General features: G+C 51.4%; 1 protein-coding gene across 4 annotated transcripts; it reads left to right on the top strand.

The window, feature by feature from the left end:
- Window positions 1-43: 43 nt before the first annotated feature.
- HOXD4 (homeobox D4) lies at window positions 44-17223 on the top strand. Of its 4 annotated transcripts, none has more exons than XR_009739903.1 (3): window positions 44-1646; window positions 2191-2620; window positions 17131-17213. XR_009739903.1 is itself a non-coding variant. In XM_061434671.1 (2 exons), the coding sequence occupies exons 1-2, from the start codon at window positions 1205-1207 to the stop codon at window positions 2523-2525; spliced, it is 777 nt and encodes a 258-aa protein (XP_061290655.1). In that variant the 5' UTR covers window positions 45-1204; the 3' UTR covers window positions 2526-2815. The 4 variants fall into 4 exon arrangements, 1 of the variants encoding a protein (XP_061290655.1); XR_009739899.1 differs by having other exon boundaries at window positions 45-1646; window positions 17134-17223; XR_009739898.1 differs by having other exon boundaries at window positions 45-1646; window positions 2191-2668; window positions 17134-17223.
- Window positions 17224-17717: the final 494 nt, after the last annotated feature.

Raw genomic sequence — 17717 nt, 5'->3', positions numbered from 1 at the left:
ATTTGTGTGGTATCCATGTAGTCACAGATTCGATTCTAGGGGAATATATGGTCGATGCAAAAACTTCACATTCTCCGCAATAGTCAGAAGTGGAGGCCAGAGGCAGTCGACCGGTCAGTTGCTTCTTTCTGTTTTATTACCTTGGACTCCAGGCAGGAGGATCGTAGGAGCCCAATTATGTAAAGTAGCCTTTTCCTGGAGAAGCTCCTCACCTTCAAACAGGGCCCCCTGTGTAAATCCCTAATTGGTTGCATGAATGCAGGGCCAAAGGGTTAGGTTTGGGGGCACTGGGGAGTGAAGTGGGAGTCAGGTAGCCCCAGGATCAGCTCTCCTCTCTAGGGGCATAAAGTTGGAGGGTGCCGAAAGAGGAGGCTTGTTGACCTTTGCTGCCAGGTGGGAAGAAGGCGAGCAGGGAAGAGGGAGTTTAGGGCCCTTTTGGGGATGCTTTTGAGTGAGGTGGGTTTACCTCACAACCTTCCTGGGCTACCCTCCCGCGCGCTGCCCTAGCCAGAGAATCAAGGGAGCTTCTTGCCATACCAGCAAGGCCAGATTTGGCTACAAACACCCTGGCCTTCGAAGAAAGCTTGGCAGTTACTCATTGCCTAATTTGATTCAGGCCAGCCAGATTGTAGTAACTTTTGGGTGACCCTGATGAAGACAAAGCCGGCGGGATTCGGCCTTTGTATGGCAGAGTCCCCATGCTCCCGCGGGCTGGGTGGGCGGGAGTCCTGCCTGCCTGGGGTTCTCTGTCCAACTCAGGAGTCACCTCCTCCACCCACCTTTTGATGCCATGCACCTTGATAAATATGGGAAATTCATTCCCTCTTGAACTGTGCGCATTTTGGGGGGCTGATTGCAGTCCGGGTGCATGGAGAGGGCAGTGGAGGTTAGCAAAGTCAGTGGCAGACAAAAGCTGGGGTTACCAGTGGGGAATGAGGGTGCTGGGATTAGAACTCCACTAACATCTGGTGGGAGCCCTCAAAGGTGCCACGGTGAGTCACTTGATTACACGTATGTTATTTAGTTAAATTTGTGAAAATTATGAGATGCTCACCAGCCCGGTGATAAACTCACTCCCTCGCTATTGGCTGGCCTGGTCACATGGCCGCCAACTTTATTCAGTTGACAGCAAGTAGGAGGGCCCTATGGAAGAAGAAAAAAAGACAACACGAGAAAAATTAGTATTTTCTACCTTCTGAAATTAATGGCCATGAGTTCGTATATGGTGAACTCCAAGTATGTGGACCCCAAGTTTCCTCCGTGCGAGGAGTATTTGCAGGGCGGCTACCTAGGCGAGCAGGGCGCTGACTACTACGGCGGCGGCGGTAGCGCGCAGGGGACTGACTTCCAGCCCCCGGGGCTCTACCCACGGCCCGACTTCGGTGAGCAGACCTTCGGAGGCGGCGGCCCCGGGCCCGGCCCGTCTCTGCCCACGCGGGGTCACGGGCCAGAACCCGGCGGCCCCGGCGGCCACTACGGTGCTCCCGGAGAGCCATGCCCGGCTCCCTCCGCGCCCCCGCCCGCACCCCTGCCCGGCGCCCGGGCCTGTAGCCAGCCGGGAGGCCCCAAGCAGCCGCCCCCCGGGACTGCCCTCAAGCAGCCGGCAGTGGTCTACCCGTGGATGAAGAAGGTGCACGTGAATTCCGGTAAGGACGGGCACAGGACCGCTCAGTCTCCACCCTGGCCCGGCGGCCTGAGCCCCTAGAGGGGGTGCGAGTGGGTGGGGGCGTGTGGGGTTTCAATGGGCGCCGCAATTACTCTCTCCATAAATTTTTATAGCCGAGGGAGCAAGCTGGGACCATGTGGCTGGCTGCTTGGCTGTGGGCGCAAAAAGGGGTGGAGATGGGGGTGGGGTGGGGGAGGACTCCATTTTCAGAGTGGAGGGAACGCGGTGGAGGAGAGGGGATTTCCAAAATGCCTGGGAATTCTGGAGCTGGCGGCAGGCTGGGGAGACGGGGGTACGTTTGGGGATCCCTGCCTGCGAGCCCAGGGGAGCAGGTGGGTGCGAGGGGGTGGGAGGGAAGGAGCGTGTGCGCTGGGGAAAGAGGGCGGGCGGGAGGCAGGGAGTAGTGGGCCAGGAGGGAGCGCAGGGAGGGCCCGGCCTCGGGGCGCGCCAGGAAGTGAGTGCGGGTGGCCAGGGGCCTACCCCGAGGTCGGAGCTGACCTTGTGCGATCTGTTTTGTCTCTCAGTGAACCCCAACTACACCGGCGGGGAGCCCAAGAGGTCCCGGACGGCCTACACCCGGCAGCAAGTCCTAGAACTGGAAAAAGAATTTCATTTTAACAGGTATCTGACGCGGCGCCGTCGGATTGAAATCGCTCACACCCTGTGTCTTTCCGAGCGCCAGATCAAGATCTGGTTCCAGAACCGGAGGATGAAGTGGAAAAAAGACCACAAGCTGCCCAACACCAAAGGCAGGTCCTCCTCGTCCTCGTCCTCGTCCTCCTGCTCCTCCTCAACTGCCCCCGGCCAGCATTTGCAGCCGCTGGCCAAGGACCACCACACGGACCTGACGACCTTATAGAAGTGGGGACCCTGGGCCCACCCCTCCCTGAGCTCCTGGCTGAGCCGAAGCTGCGGGGGCAGGCCGGGCCTGCTGTCACCTCCCTGGGCTCTAAGGTACTGTGGGGTGGACCTGGGACACACGCAGGCCTCCCTCGGACTAAGGTTAGCATCCTGCCCGAGGGCAGCCCCCTCCCTGGAGCGGGGATGGGGGTGGGAGGGGGCGGGATTCTCTCTCTAAGTATATTATCAAATGGCAGGAGCTACTGAGAACATAAAACCTTGGCGAGTCATTAAACTCCTGAAAATCTCTGCTGTTGGGTTTTGAATTTGCAAATGAAGGTTGGATGCTTTATCCCAGTGTGAATTTAAACATGCTCCCCCACCCCACCCCTCCAGGGATCTTTGTGGTTTAAAAATGTGCCAGAGTTGAGGCAGAAGCTTGGCCACCTCTGCGCTAGGTGTTTTCAGTAGAAGCAGGAGAGCTGAGCCAGGATTCCTGAACTTTCTGGGTTGTCTGTATTTCCAGTGTGAAAAAAAAAATATATTTTTTGCTCCCAGTGTCCCTGTGCCCAAAGAAATGAGTCTAAGAAGGAAGCGGAAACGGGTTGTTTTATGTTTATATTTGCTTAAATATTTATTTGTTGGAGAATTGGGGTACAGAAATAACTGACATGGTGTTGCCAAAAAACTTAAATGTGAAAGGGGCTGAGTTTCAGGGAGCGGAATCTGAGGTGCGTGGCCTGACTTCTGGCTGGAACTCCACCCCCTCCCCACTCCCAGGAAATGTATATAGGGGGCCCTTAACCCTTCTAGAGGGAAGGGAAGGATCCACTCAAAGTTGAGTTCTTGAATATATATTTCCACATGTGTGTTTTTCAGCACTGTGCTTACAACTAGTTCTGGGTGATTAGAGGAAAGGGAGAAAAGAAAGAAACAAATGGTCCAACATTTTTCCTTCTGGGGAAAGAAAACAAAACCTCCATGTTCTGGGTCATTAGATAATGACTGAATTTTCTGTTCCAACTGGATTCCGAATGTCCCCAAATACTCCATGTAGCAGTATTTTATAGGAATTGGTGTATGGCTGGTATGGGAGAAGGGATGTGCATTGGGGAGAAAATGGGAAGGTGAGGAAATCTTGCTTTTAAAAAAATTAAAAACTAACTGAATCTAGAAGTCCACAAAAGTTGGTCTTAGGGTTTTTTACCCCTAAGTTTTAATTTTTCAAAACAAATCTAAGGAATTTTTCAACCTGTTAATTAGAAGCGGAATTTGTAAAAGTACAAAAGTTTTCAGGCCCTTTCCGCTCCCTTGCCTTGAGAATAGTGGTTTAAAAACAATCGCTCTCAAACAACGGGAGATATGTTCTTTAGTCATTTTTCTCATGCCTTGCCTGCGAAGGATTCAAAGCTCATTTTTCTAAAATGTTGACCCTTAAGGATAAGGGGAAAGAGTCAAAGGTAATGGCCAAAGTTCACAGACTCAAATGAAACAAGGCTTCAGAAGTTTAAACCCCAAAGCCTCGGGCTCCAAAAAGAAACCCCTGGTTGTCCCTTACCAAAAAGTGACAAAAGTGGGGAGGGAGCAGGAGGGAGATTGAAAAGGAGATTCAGAATTGGGGCTATTTTTCAGTGCTTCAGAAGGTTTCAGAGGTAATTTTTAAAATATATTTGAGTGGAGAGGGAAAAAAGACTTCCTCTACGGGCATGTTCTTTGGTTCTGTGTCTCCTGAGAGCTGAGGGCAGGTATTCACTGGGGTCCCTAGGCTGAAATTCCACTTCTCTAAAGTATCTTCCAAGCCTTGGTCTTTTGTATTAGACCCTAGGGACAGCTCTTTGTTCCTCCTTGGGGTGAGCCTGGCTCTCAGACTTGCACATGGCAATACTTGAATATCGCCACGTCGGGATATTAAAGATGGATATTCCTGCATTATTTGCATCATTGTTTCTATGACAAAAAGCACAGAGTTCATACATAGTCAAGACGTCTTTTTTCTGATGCCCTCACGTTGAGAAGCTGAAAAGGTATTTTACTGAAGTTCGGCTAAATTACAGAATCAGGTTCATCCAGAGGACAAATTTTCTATTCGATTAGCTGTATTTCAGCCGGGAGGACTGACCTCTAAACCCTTAACCTTTTGGACTCTAACTACCCTTCTCTTCTTTTTTCCCTCCTCTAACATGAAGAGCAGTCTTTGGATGTAGCATTTGAAAAGAGCTGCTATCTTTAGGCAAGTTGGAAAGTTGCTCCGATTCTTCCCTAAAACCCAAACTTGTTAATACATCGAAACTTCTCCTTGTGTGTGGGGAGGTATATATTTCACAATGTCCAATTATATATGCATTATAAAAATTATTATATAGATTTCTTCCCTTCCTAGAAGTTCAGGTTACTCATCCCAGCTTCAGACCAAATGCCAAACTACTTAACTGCCTTCACTTCTGCCCTAGAAGAAAGCCAAGAGGTATATTTGATGAAGAAAACCCAAGTTCCTTCTTAAAAATAGCTCCACTACTTTGGAAAGTAATTTTATCAGAGAAAAAAATTCTTTGTTTATAAGTCTCAGTTCTCCTTCTCGGCTTCTAGAGATTCCCTTTTGAAATGTTAATGGAGCCTGCAAGGCCCAGAGGGCAGCCCCCAACCCTGAGGTCCCAATCAGACCCTCTCCTCCATTTGGGCCCACAGGAGTGGGGCGGGCAAGAAGCAGGGCCCCCCAGCCGGCCAGGGCAGGGAAGGAAATGAGTTTCCTTTTGGGAACGTGTTCTGGAGACCTAGGTGTAGAAATGCTCAGTGCCCATTTGCTTTTATTTGTTTCCAGTTTGTTCCCCCAACTATGAGCCAGAAGTGTTTGTTTTGAGGGTTTTTAAAAATGGTATGTTGGGATAGTAACTGGGGGGAGTGAAGTGTTTGCTGAGGACACTGCTTCTCAGATTCCCATCTCACTTTGTCCATTGCAGCCTTTTGTTGGGAGATGACATTGTCAGTCAGCCCCATGGTGTCTGTTCACACAAGATGCTTTCTTAATAGAACTGATCAATGTTCTGCTGCCACTGATTAAAGTATTATTTATACTAATTGTTGCCTGTAGTTTTGATGTAATTCATTGATCTATATTTGAAATAATAAAAGGTGTAGCGAAATCTCCCTTCTATTTGGTGCCTCCACAGAAGCATTCTTCATTAGGTCTTCTAAAAGCTAACATCCAGTATAAACAGTGTATTTTATTATTTTCTATAATATCCCTGATGTGTGAGGGTTAAACTGTGTAAGGCATAGAAATTCTACCATTTTCTCCCTCCCCCATACCTACATACTCCCAATTTGGCTGTTAAATTTTGTGTGCATTGGAAAGCCAGAGGCTGGAGTCAGGCTGGGGTGGGGGCGGGGTGGGCATTATTATTTTTTTTTTAAGGAAAATAAGTAACTTCCTGGGCTAAAAAGAGGCTCCAGTTTGGCTCGGTGCAGGCCCAGGTCAGCCCCAGACCCCCTCGATCTGTGACATGGTGAGTGAGAGATCTCCTGGCTCCCCAACTCTAAGAGTGTCTGGTGCTGGGCTCTGGGCCAACCTGAGGCTGGCCGTGGCTGCTTGGATCTTACCCTTCTGGTCTCCAGTCTTGGGCTCCTTCTACTTCTGTGCTGTTCAGCCCCACTGGGGCCTCCAGCAGCTGCCCCTCCTCCCCCGAGCGCCCCTTCGGCCCTCCAGACGACAATAAACACTCCCCACTATAAAGAGTGGCGCGCGCTATTTTTTTCACGAGGGCTTTTCACGTCTTGGCCTTGCCTTGAAGAGGGGGCCAAGACAGGCGTCCCAAAATAGATGGGGGTGGGGAGCTTACTCTCGACAAGAAATGAGCAGAATGCAAAAAATCAGACGTGTGTCCTTAATATATGTAAGGGCTTGCCTCAGACGCGTGGACATGTGTATTTATAAGTGCGCAGACAGAAGTTTAAATATTCAGACACATTTTATGATTGTCCTCTGCCCGTCTTCTGGCTAATGGCTCCTCCTGTGCCCACCAATACATCAATACGGTCGTGTGTATTGAATCGCGGGCAGGAATGAGGAGGAAGCGAGTGCTCAGCCTAGCCGGTCGGAGTACAGGACCGTAAATCGGGGACCCTAGGCAGTCAGCGCTTCCCGCGCGCCCGCCATGTTGGGGAGCCCTCCCTGCCCCCCGCGCCGGGCTGGGTGGCCGGGGCTCGCCGGCAGCCGGGGGAGGGCCTTTCATAACCCGGAGAATTTTCAAAGTGCGAGGAAGATGATAAGAATAGATTTCTACAAGTCCCGACCACGTGATTGGCGAAATAATTAATTCAGCACGTCCCTTAAGAAACACGGAGTCGTCATTAATCTGCCACGCAAAGGGCTCTCTCCTACTTGTGCAGGGATCCCAAGAATATCACCCACCGAGGGGGGCTGCGCGGCGCCCCCAGCCCTCCACCCTCGGCCCCCGGTGGCGGCGGCGGCCGCGGCGGGCGCGGGAGTGCAGCCGGCAGGTAAATATTTTGTCGACTTTTATTTCTTCGGATTTAAATCCTTAATGAACTTAGCTGTCAGGGCCGCTGACAAATAGTTCCCTTTGCTTCCTGATTTGGAAGCGTGCGCCGTCAAGAAGTTGTTAGTGGCTTGGATGGTGACCTTTGGTTCAGCAAAGCTTTGCACTTATGAAAAATTACTGAGAGCGGCCGAGTGTGTGTGTGTGTGTGAGACAGAGAGAGAGAGAGTGTGTGTGTGTGAGGGTGTGCGGGGGGCGAGGGGCGAGGGTGCGCGCGGGCTGCTCAGAGGCGACAGGAGTAGTAAAAACCCGCCCGGCTGGGGGACGCGCCTGGCGCACGCGGGCCGAGATTGCCCGGTCGCCTGTGTCTACCGGGAACAATGGTCGCTGTCACGGCATCTGCCGCCTATTCTTAAACCGGTGAGAAAAGGCCCCGGCCCTCTTTTCAAGCAAGGGTCGTAAATTTTTCTTTGCGTCATAATGGAAGGCTATAAAATCGAGTTGAAATTTTACCCCAGGCAGATTTTAACCAACAGATAATGATTTCCGAGTTGCTTCTCCCACTCCCCTCCCTCTCACCCCAGCTCTACTGCTTCTGTCACCCCAGCAAGGAGTCTGTCCCTCTTCCCCCTCGATTTTCGTATCTTTAATTTGGGGAAAAGATCTAAAATAAAGACACGGAAATTCTCGGCCACCCAAGGAGTGGGAGACCCTGGGGTGAAGGGAAGCCTCGGGGGAAGGGAAACGGGCGTGTAGAGTCGGGGAGAGACCAGGGATGAGATGCTGGAGACGTCTCTCCCGCTGGCTCGCTTCAGCCTTTTTTCTCGAACTCGAGAGAAGCTAGCTGTCAGGTCCCACGAACCACCCTGCTCCCACCCCACCCCACCCCAGCTTGCCGGAGGTCCATGCTGGGGGCAGCAGCGGCCATTCTCCTCCTCCAGCTGGTCGCTCCGGCCCGACGCCTCCTTCCCTCTAGTTGGCTTTGAGGATGATATCAGGCGAGCTGGGGGCTGGCTGCGTTTGGTGGTTGTTTTGGGATTGTGTGTGTTTTGATTTCTTTTTTGGCGTGTGTATATTTCCCCCATCAGGACAGAGACAAAGTTTCCTCCGTTATGAATTATACATTCAAACAATAACACATTAATTCAATTATTCAAAGATGACAAATGTTTATGTGCTTTGCAAGTGACTTTGGCGCAGATTCTGGGCACTTTCTCTGAGCTGCTTGCATTTTTTCTCAATGAGAATTGGTTGTCACCCTCCCAACCTCACCCCCACCCACCCCACCCCACCCCACCCCACCCCACCCCACCTCACCTCACCCCACCTGGACATACCTTGGTAGCTCCAGAAAGGAACCCACAAAAAACCTCCCCAGCCCGGCTGCCAGCCCCGGCAGCCAACAGCCTCCCAAGGCCCGGCTTGGCGGGCACCGGCCCGGGCTATTTTATCAGTGTGACAATTGCCCGCGTTGGTGTGATAAATCATCGTAAGTAATTCCTGAAAGGGTGCGAGGCTGTTGGGGGCCGGGCGAGGACTGTAAATCTTTCCGGTTTATTGCTCTATGAACATATGCTCCGATTGAAGAAGGCTTAGATCCTTTCCTGGAGACAAATTCCCGCAAAGGGGCCCCCCTCTTTGGCTGGAGATTAACACTTGCTGCGGGCCGGCTGCACGGCCCCTGGCGGGAGGCTTGGGGGCGGGGTCCTCCGGGTGAGGGTGGACGGGGGTGGGGGGGGGCACCCACTGTCCGGCTCCAAGAGGCGCCCTGAGTGGGCCTCTAGCTAGGGCCAGCCAGGTGAACAGAGGAGGGGCTCGCTGACAGGTCTGGGGGCTCGAGCCTGTGACCTCTTCTCCGGGACTTTCCTGTGCTTCTGGAGTGGGAATGCGGAGGATCTTACCCCCTTCTCCCCGCTCTTCTGCGGCGGCCCTGCCCATGCGCCTACCCCTGTCCGAGACCTCGCAAGTGGCAACAGGGCATCTGCTCCGTGCCCGTGCCCGATGCCGCTGAGAAGCAGAGCTGGCTGTGAAAGCCGGACTTCGGGGATGGAGTGGACACCCCCACATGGTGCGGGATTCCCAGTGCGAGTTGAGCTGGGGTAGGGCGGTGGGGGCTCACTGCAAGCCGGGGAGCTGGAGGCTGGCTGCTCGCCCTGGCCAGGAGCTTTTTTTTTTTTTTTTTGGCCAGGAGTTTTTAAGCTCTTCTTTCCCACATGCAGAGTTGTTACCCTTGTTACCGTAAATTACACCCGACCACTCGGAGTGTGCTGGAAATCTATCCTGGTTTACTATTTCTAAAATAGAAGCTCCCTCTTCTCCCAGCTAAGCCCAGCCGGGACCGATCCCGCATCTCCCTTCGCGTTCTTGGAGACGTCGCAGGAAGCGGGAAGCCATGGCCTTCTGTCACTGGGCCTGCGGGATCCATGGGCCCTGCCCAGACCCAGAGGCTCACAGGTCGCGGCAAATAGCGGCTCCACGCCTCCGCGGCTCCAGGCCCGGCGGGACCCGAGTGAAGTTCGCCAGATGCAGAGAAGGGAGAACGCCCCCGTCTCGGTCGTTGCTTATGCGCTTTTTCTGGCTCTGAAAGTGTAGGCTCATCGGCTGTGTCCGCGGAACGAGCCAAAGTCCCAGACTATGGTGGTGGTGAAGAGGGACGTTCCTCGGGGTCTGTGAGCTGGAGGCTCTCAACCTTAGGACGGGAGCCTGCGCTGTGCCACAACGTAATTGCCTCCCAGGGGAGGGGAAGAGCGGCGCCTTGCCCGGGTGTTTGAGGATGCGGGACCTTGTACCGGGCGCGGCTGGGGAGCTTGGGGAACCTGGGCCTCTGGTGCTCCGCAGCTGCCTCCGGAGAGGCCTGTAAGAAACGCAGCTTCTAAAATTTCCAGTCCCCGGGCCAGCCTGGTGGAAGGCTGAGCCAAGGTCAGAGGTCGTGGGGGGAGAGACGCTCAGCGCCCCCCATCCCACTGCCAGCAGCCAGGCTGGAGCTAGGTCATTCACAGGCCTCGGGATGGGGGCTTTCCTTCTGCCCCAAACCCACCCTGGTCTGCCCAGGGGAAGGGACCGAGATCCCACGCCTCCTGCCCCTCCTCCCAGCCCCCAGGCCTGGCTGCGCTCCGGGGCTGGATGGCGTGAAAGTTTCAGCCTCAATCAGTACAATCTTCCCTCGGGGTCACGTGAACAAATATGCTCGCATTTGAAGGCAGCGTCTGTATTTCCCGACTATGAGGGGGTTTCCGGGGCTCTCTTCAAATCCAGAAAGGGCCACATTCCGAAAGGAAAACAAACCCCGAGCTCTGGGGGTCCTGGGAGGGCTGGGCAGGAACCCAGAAGTGGGTGGGGGCGCGGGTGGCCGCCGCTCTGGGCCTGGGAGCGGACGGGCAGGCGGTAGACCGGCGGGCGTGCAGCGCAGGCAAAGCCAGCTCGGGGACTGCGAATTCGTTCCTCCTACGTTTATTGGTAGTTGAACCTCAGCCTGGTTCCGTTCTACCGGGAATTCCGTGTGCTCTGGTATATGGCCGCATCTTGGAGCGCGCAGGACCAGGGTTGGGACAGCGTTGTCTGCAGACAAAGGGGGAAGGCTAGCTCTGCCCCCCACTGGCGCCCACTCTGAGGCCGAGGACACCAGGTTTATGATAAATTGGGATCCAGGTAAGCAATTGCATGACAAAATAGAAATCTTTGGGTACAGGGCTGCTTGCTGCCCTGAATGGGATACTAAATATGATTTATTTTGTGTAATCTGTGATCTTGATTATTGCCAATTGGTGAGGCAGCCCGCGTAGACCTAGATACACTTCTACATATACATCCAGGATGGTGATTAATCCTAAGGAGATTCGCTTTGTGGGGATGTTCCCCGCCTACCCAAAGGTTAGGGAGACATACTACCTTGCCAGGTTGGGAGGGTGGCCGGTGGCATAGTGGCGGGAGGTGGCAGTTTGAGGAGGGGGCTGGAGAGGGGACTGGGCGCTGGAGGAAGTATTTGTGGGGTAAATGTGCAGTTATGAGAATGGGTGGAAAATGGAATGAATAAAAAGAAACTTTTTTTAAAAAAACACTGTCACTTCCAAAGTAAGATGGAGCATCATATTAATTCCGTGTCTTGAGCTGCCTAGCTGGGCGCAGGCAGGTTGATTTATACGTATTTAAAATAAACTCTGTGAACAGCCAGCTCCCTGCATTGTTCTGGGAGCTAGCTCCACATACGCACGCTTTTTATCCTCTTACTGTTGGCTTAATTTTTTTTTCCTCTGTGAGGTTAACATGCTATTTAAGCTTCTCCCTCAAATTCAAGAGAACCCCCAAGTTACCCAAAAGAATTTGGGGGGCACCTCCATAGTCCTCCTCACTAATCTGGTTTTTGACTGCAATAGTGGCAGAGAAAAGGTTTAGGGCTTCTGGGTCCTTCTTAAAGAAACTGAAATGACAGCTAAATAATATTTTGGTTCCTGCATCCCATCCATCATTTTGTGTATTGTGTCCTGGATGTGGGAGCACAGGACAGTTCATCATGGGTCTTTCCCCAGGACCAAAGCCTGAGAAAGCGGCCCCATGAGTGAGTGGCTCCTAGCTCCTGGAAAACTGCTATAGGGCTAGGCCAGACTGGGCCTCTGTGGGAAAGGGACCCAGAAAGCAAGGAGCACTCCCTTAACCTTAGTTGGGACAGGTCTCAGCCAGAGAGGGACAGACTCCCAGGGTCCTGGCCATCAAAGGAGAGCAGTAAACTTGTTTGGTCAATCGCTGATGCTTCGCTCCATCAGAAGTTAAAGTCACTGGACATTTTTCTTCTCTTGCTGCCTTGGAGCTGCACGCCTGCCAACTTAGTCAGCTGAATCCAATTACTGCGAACAGCATTTCATTTGGCCCCGTGGAGCACTCAGTTATAACTTCCCCGAAAATTTCAATAATCTGCACCAAGGCTCCCTATCCGAAAGGCTTTTCCCCTTTTCCCCGGGTACTGGTAGGGGATGGGATGCCTGGCTAGGTCTGCCAGGACCCGCTCTTCCTTGACAGTTCTGAGACGGGGTTCCTCCCTGCTCCCCGTTTCTGGCTGTGAAAGGGGTACTTGAGCTGGTGGCTCAGAGCCAGCCAGATAAAGCCTGCAGAAGGCTGGGCAAGCAGAAGGCTGAAGTTAGTTGGACCCGTGCTGGATGGTGGGTGGGCTGGGGAAAGAGCCTTTGAGAAGACGGTGGGGGCTCTGGGCAGCCCAAATTTGGCCACCTTGGGGTCCTCTTTGCTTTCCCCTTCCCAAGGTGCACCCAGAGCACACCGCACATCCCAAGAACGCCCGGGAGTAACTTACCGTGTTCCTCCGGGACTGGGAAAACAAAATCTAGCTACAGGCATGGGGGAATCGCGGCACTGGGCGGCCTCACAATTTAGATCTTCTGAGGGGAAGTGCATAATTCTGAAGAACGTTTTCCCCCCAAAATAAGAAATAACTAAGGGGCGAAAGTTGTCCACCCACGTGAATGCATCATATGAAGTGGCTTCAGGACCCGCCGATCCAGTCCGAGGGCTCGAGTATATCGTGTTTCCACCGCTCAGCCCTCCGGGCCGGCTCTGTGGAATGGGCCCTCTGGGTCTGAGACTGGTTGGGGAGCTGAAGCCTGGGCGCGGTGTTAGGAGCCCTACCAGTCCGGGATCTCTCCGAGGCGCTTCCGTTGGGTGTTCATTAAGGGGTGAGTTATTGCTGTGCGAGCCAAAGGTCACTTCAAAGGCTTATGGCTGTGCGGTCTGGTCTTTAGAAGGGCCCTGAACGCTTTGTGTGGGGCTTTCCCCAGCACAGTTTAGTGTTTGCAAACTACTGAGTCGACAAATTGCACAGGGCAGATACAAGAGGAGGGGACTGTGTCTCTCCTTTCACCTGATCGGGGCGGGCACCCGCTGAGTGCAGGCAGTGGTAGGCAGCTTGGTCTGTTTTGGGGTGGGGTGGAAGGGGTGTTTGCTTCTTTGCCAGTTTGCAGCTAGTTTGATCCCCTGACCCAGTTGTGGGCAGCCCAGGCCAGGAATGTGGTGGGTACTGACTGGAATACAATAAACTTAGGGAAATCGTGGTAGATACAATGTACAAACCAAGAAGTAACACCCAGCTCCCTCTTCTCTGTGGCTTCATGTGGGAGCCTTGACTAGGACCCACCTGGCCCATCTACACATTTGCCCTCCTTCTCTGGTGGCCTGAGCTGTAGCCTCCCTCTGTCCCAATCCTGCAGCCCCTCCCTTTTGCTCCTTAGAGGGTGGGCTTGGCCTGGGGGATTGGGGAACATGGGGCTTTTAGGGCTTGGTTGGAATAGGAGGAGAGGGAATGGCTTCCCTGTGCCTCTGACCCACTTGGCTCACTCTCTGCGCAAGGTCTGGTCCTTCCCCACCGCTCTGCCTCCCCTTTCTCACATCCAGTCAAGGATTGTGGTGTTAAAAGCCACCTGCTCCCCAGGAGCCAACCAAGTCTCCTTTCTGCCAGTGAGAAGGTGCCTGGAGTGGCTGCAGACACCATATAAAATAGTGACATTGATTATGACACCCTTAAAGGGAGTAATGTCTCTCCGCATATGTTGGTAAGAAAGAACTAGCCGCTGCTGAGAGTTTTCCATTTTGTTCCAGATCATCTCAACAGAATATCAAAAGGAACTCGAAGAGCCTACAAAGAGTTAGAGACAAAATTTTGAGAACACACACACACACAAATTGTGGTGAGTGGTGTGATTTTTAAAAGTAATTTCCACTACATTTCCATTTGTCCTGCAACTCAAATTAGCCATCTCAGGATTCATACATCAAAACATAAAACAAAGGGCGGCTTTGAAGTGGATCACCTCAGTGTGAACTGCCACCGGTTACATGATAACCGATCATCGGTCTTCAAATTTATGGTGCCTTAATAGGGTGAGCCCAGTGCCTTAAATGCAGGGTGTATTACATTGAGTTATCTGGGCTAAATAAGAGTGATTTAGAAGGCGCGTCCAGGTCTTCCCATAAGGCAGAAGAGCTCAGGCTGAGAGATCGGGAGAACGTGGGCAGAAAGCTGCTCCAGCTCTACGGTAAATAGAGCCCCTTCTTAGCAAATCGGAAAAATAGTCGTTTCCAATCCCAAAGTAGTAAAGCCAGCAGGGAAGGAAGAATCGATGCCCGGTTCCAGTGAATTAATGGGGATGCCCAGCAAGATTGGTGTCTGCCAAAAAGAGATCTGTGGGTTTCCAAGGCCCTGATTCAGGTAAAGCAGAGAAGCCCAGACCAGTTCGAACCTCAGAGGAAATAATAATAATAATAATAATAATAAAATGAAAAGAATAGAAGCAACCTGCACCCCAACGCCTACCCCTTCTCTTTCAAGTTGCACAGACTAATCCGACCCGTCCTTGATTTTACCACGATCGCAGCTCTAGTCACCACCGGGCGACTGCAGCCGCCTCCCTCCCCAGCCCCCTCAGCCTTTGCGCGGCCACTGAGGGCGGCGGGCGAACGCGCGCGGGGCCGGCCTCCGTGCGTCCGGCGAGCCTCCGGCCTGGCCTCCAAGGCTGTGGCGGGCGGCAGGTCTCCAGTCCCTGGCCAGGCTGCGCCCATCGCGTCCCGCGTCCGGCCGCCGAACGGAGCTGCTCCAGGAGGCCCGCAGAGGCCACTTTATATACTCCCCTTACTCCCCGGGCGCGGGGCCGGGAAAACTGCGGAGCAGGGAATTCTTTTGCTGCGCCTCCTCCTACGCAGAGCCTGTTTTCCACTTCTGAAAAGTGCCGGGCCTTGGGAAGTGTTTTTCTTTTCATTCCTTACTGAAGCGTTTACTGCAGCCGTGCTCGCAGTCATAAATTTTGCTACAAACCACAATGACAGGTGCATTGATATGCACCGTGAGAGCTCCAGCTGCTTAATAACTCCGTCCCCCAGCTGCTTTGAGCGCCTTTTATTTATTCGGTATCATATTTAGATATTGATCCCGGGCAGAATTAAGTGCAGTGAGCAAGTATCAGGGTTCGGCTGATTCGGAGGCGCAGAGGGTGCGGCGGGGATCCGGCGGTGGTGGCTCCAAGGAGGCCGCCTCCCTTTCGGCTGAGGACCGTTTGGTCCTGCATTCCCGGCCGGCGGTTGGGCCTCCGAGCTGAACTGGGCAACTTCCCGGGACCACCAGAAAAGAGCCAGCTAGATCCCATTTGGCGCGCCTGCCCTAGGAGGAGCCGAGGATGGCGCCGGCGGGGTTCTGGGGTGCCTGCCTTGGCCGGTGTTCTGGGCCAGGGGTGGGAGCAGGATTTGGGGGTGGAGGAGAGGAAAGGGCAGCTGAGGACTTCGAAGACCACCCCTCCCCCCAGGCGGCTTAGTCTTCACCCCAAGGCATTTGGGTCCCGGGGCCCAAATGAGCAGAGGTACCAAAGGGCGAGAAAAGAAAGCCCTAAAGGAGGGGGGGGGGGAGCTCCAAAAGATGAGCCACTGAACAGTTGACCATTGTCCAAGTGATTTATGACCCGTTCCTGCTTCTTAGGTTCAAGCAGAGTTCACAAGGAGCAGCGATTTCTGGAAAGAAAGAAGCTGCGGCTTCTTTTTAAACCAGTTTTGTAACAATATTCTCAGGTTCTGTTTTAGGAAAGGTGATTTCTTTGGAGCTTTACATTTTGGGGTGATGGAAGAGGCTACAAAGTCCTTCTCAGTGAGGAGAGAGCTATTGCCCTTGCTTCTGGGGAAATGGATATTTGGGTGCGGGATCATCAGGGAGTGACCCTTGAAATTCCTTAAGACAATGAAAACAGAAGAGGGAGAACAGACTCTAAGCTTACTCATGGAGCTGCCCAGTATTAGCACTTTTGAGGTCTGTACACAGACCTTTGTCTGGGAATATGCCATAGGAACAAATATATATGTAAAGCCATCTGTTTCAAAGACTTGGTCAGTTACTAAAGAGGCTATTTTACTGTGACTAGTCTACCTATCAAGATAAACTTGGTCACCCTGGGAGGCAAGAGAGGGGATGTTTTGCTTCCAATGCTGTAGATGGAATGACAAGCAGCATCAAGTTCTGGTGGTCTGAGTGTCAAAAGTGACCATTTTGACCTCCAAAGAGCCCAAGGTTTAAGGCTGGAAGCAGGATCCTAGAAAAATCCTAAGATCTAACCAAAGTCAGAGTAGTTTTTTGGCCTGGGGGCAAACACATATAAATATTAGTCACAGAATGAGGATGTAGCTTTCCATTTAATATTCAGTAGCTTTAATAGTCAGATAATGATACAGAAATGAATGAAAGAAAGATTAAGACCAGCTTTGTTTGGTAGATATCCTAACTGCATACGTTTAAGAACAATAATAGAAACTACTCCTAAAACATTACATCTGACTGTTCTTTCATTAAGAAGCACTTCTCTTATCAAGATTAATGGCATGCTCACTTATATTTTAAAACAAAATGAGCAACTATTCTACCAAATAAAGGCTAATGTGAAGAATATAAGAAATTGAGTTAGGTTGTTTGGTGAAAATGGAAGGGAAATGAGTGAATGGAGTTGTAGTACTAATGGTCAAATCTGTTAGGCCACATAAGTTGTCTAGATAATGTGGTCTGTCATGATGACCATGATGGAAACCAGGGAGTTTTGGGGAAGGAGAGTTGACTGAAAGGTGAGATTAAGAATTCAGATCTAGGAGCTGACCAATGAGTTTTCTTTATCAAGCAGATGAAAGTGGTTGAATAGTGCTGGTTAAACTTTAACTCATTAGGGGCTTTCAGAAGGTAGGTGAGAAGGTAAACCCCCCATCAAGAGTCAAAGGACACAAAAAGGGTAGAATTTTTCTTAGTTTTTTTTTTATTATTATTATTCTAATTCTATGTCCATTCATTATGCCATAAGAGGTCTCTCATTGGTTGTAGGTTGGAGGTGGAGTGGAATGGCTGATCAAGAGCAGAGGTCAATAGTAGTATCTATTCATACAATGGATGCAGGATTAAAATGATAAAGTTAGAACATAAAGCATTTTTTATTCACCCATGCTGTATGCATTCAAATTCTAAATCTCTTATTTCCAATGATATCTATTTAAAAGTAGTGGACTACAAAGTAAAGCATCTAGAAAAATGTAGAAGAGAAGAAACTTCTTTAGCCTCAAAATAACTCTGGGAGTCTTTAAGTCTTCTTCTTGGGTTTTATCTCCTAGTAGATTTCACAGTGCTGACCCATGTGCTAACTGGCCAACTCTGACCCATTCACCGGAGAGTGGACTATCTGGTTCTCTGTGGAAGATGCTGTGATTTTGAAACCAGGTGGGGGAGATACTTTTTTTTTTTTTTAGACTGCCAGCTGTTCTGAGGGTTAACAGACTTTTCTTTTGCCCATCACATCCCTGGGATGACCTATGATTAACTGATTGATCCATTCATTCATTCACTCATTCAACATGCATTTACTGCACTTAACTGCATGTGGTGCATTGGGCTGGATGTTAGGAATATGTAGGTGAATAAGACACAGTGCCTACCTGCAGAAAGCTCAAAGTCTAGTGAGAAACTCAGTTATTAAAATGTATAGGCCATAAGTGCTTTTCTATGCAGTTTCAAAGGCTAAACTGACAATCTTGGAGAAAGAAAATTGTATCTGGGAAAAAAAAATTAACCCCTTCCCTTGGGTGAAGGGGAGTCTTTTCTTGTGGTTTATGAGAAATTCCTTCTGACACTTCCAAGGGTTCAAATAAATTGAACTTCATAAAAATCCCAGATCCTCCTACTATGAAGTGGGTGGGAAGCA

Source organism: Bos javanicus, chromosome 2, assembly GCF_032452875.1.
Source record: "Bos javanicus breed banteng chromosome 2, ARS-OSU_banteng_1.0, whole genome shotgun sequence".
Classification (NCBI taxonomy): domain Eukaryota; kingdom Metazoa; phylum Chordata; class Mammalia; order Artiodactyla; family Bovidae; genus Bos; species Bos javanicus.
Note: the sequence above shows the minus strand (reverse complement) of the source record. Positions and strands in the feature narration are given on the sequence as shown.

Coding starts and splice junctions, on each gene's coding strand:
- HOXD4 (XM_061434671.1), top strand. CDS start 1,205: ATGGCCATGAGTTCGTATATGGTGAACTCCAAGTATGTGGACCCCAAG. Junction 1,647..2,190: donor GAAGGTGCACGTGAATTCCG/GTAAGGACGGGC, acceptor TTTGTCTCTCAG/TGAACCCCAACTACACCGGC.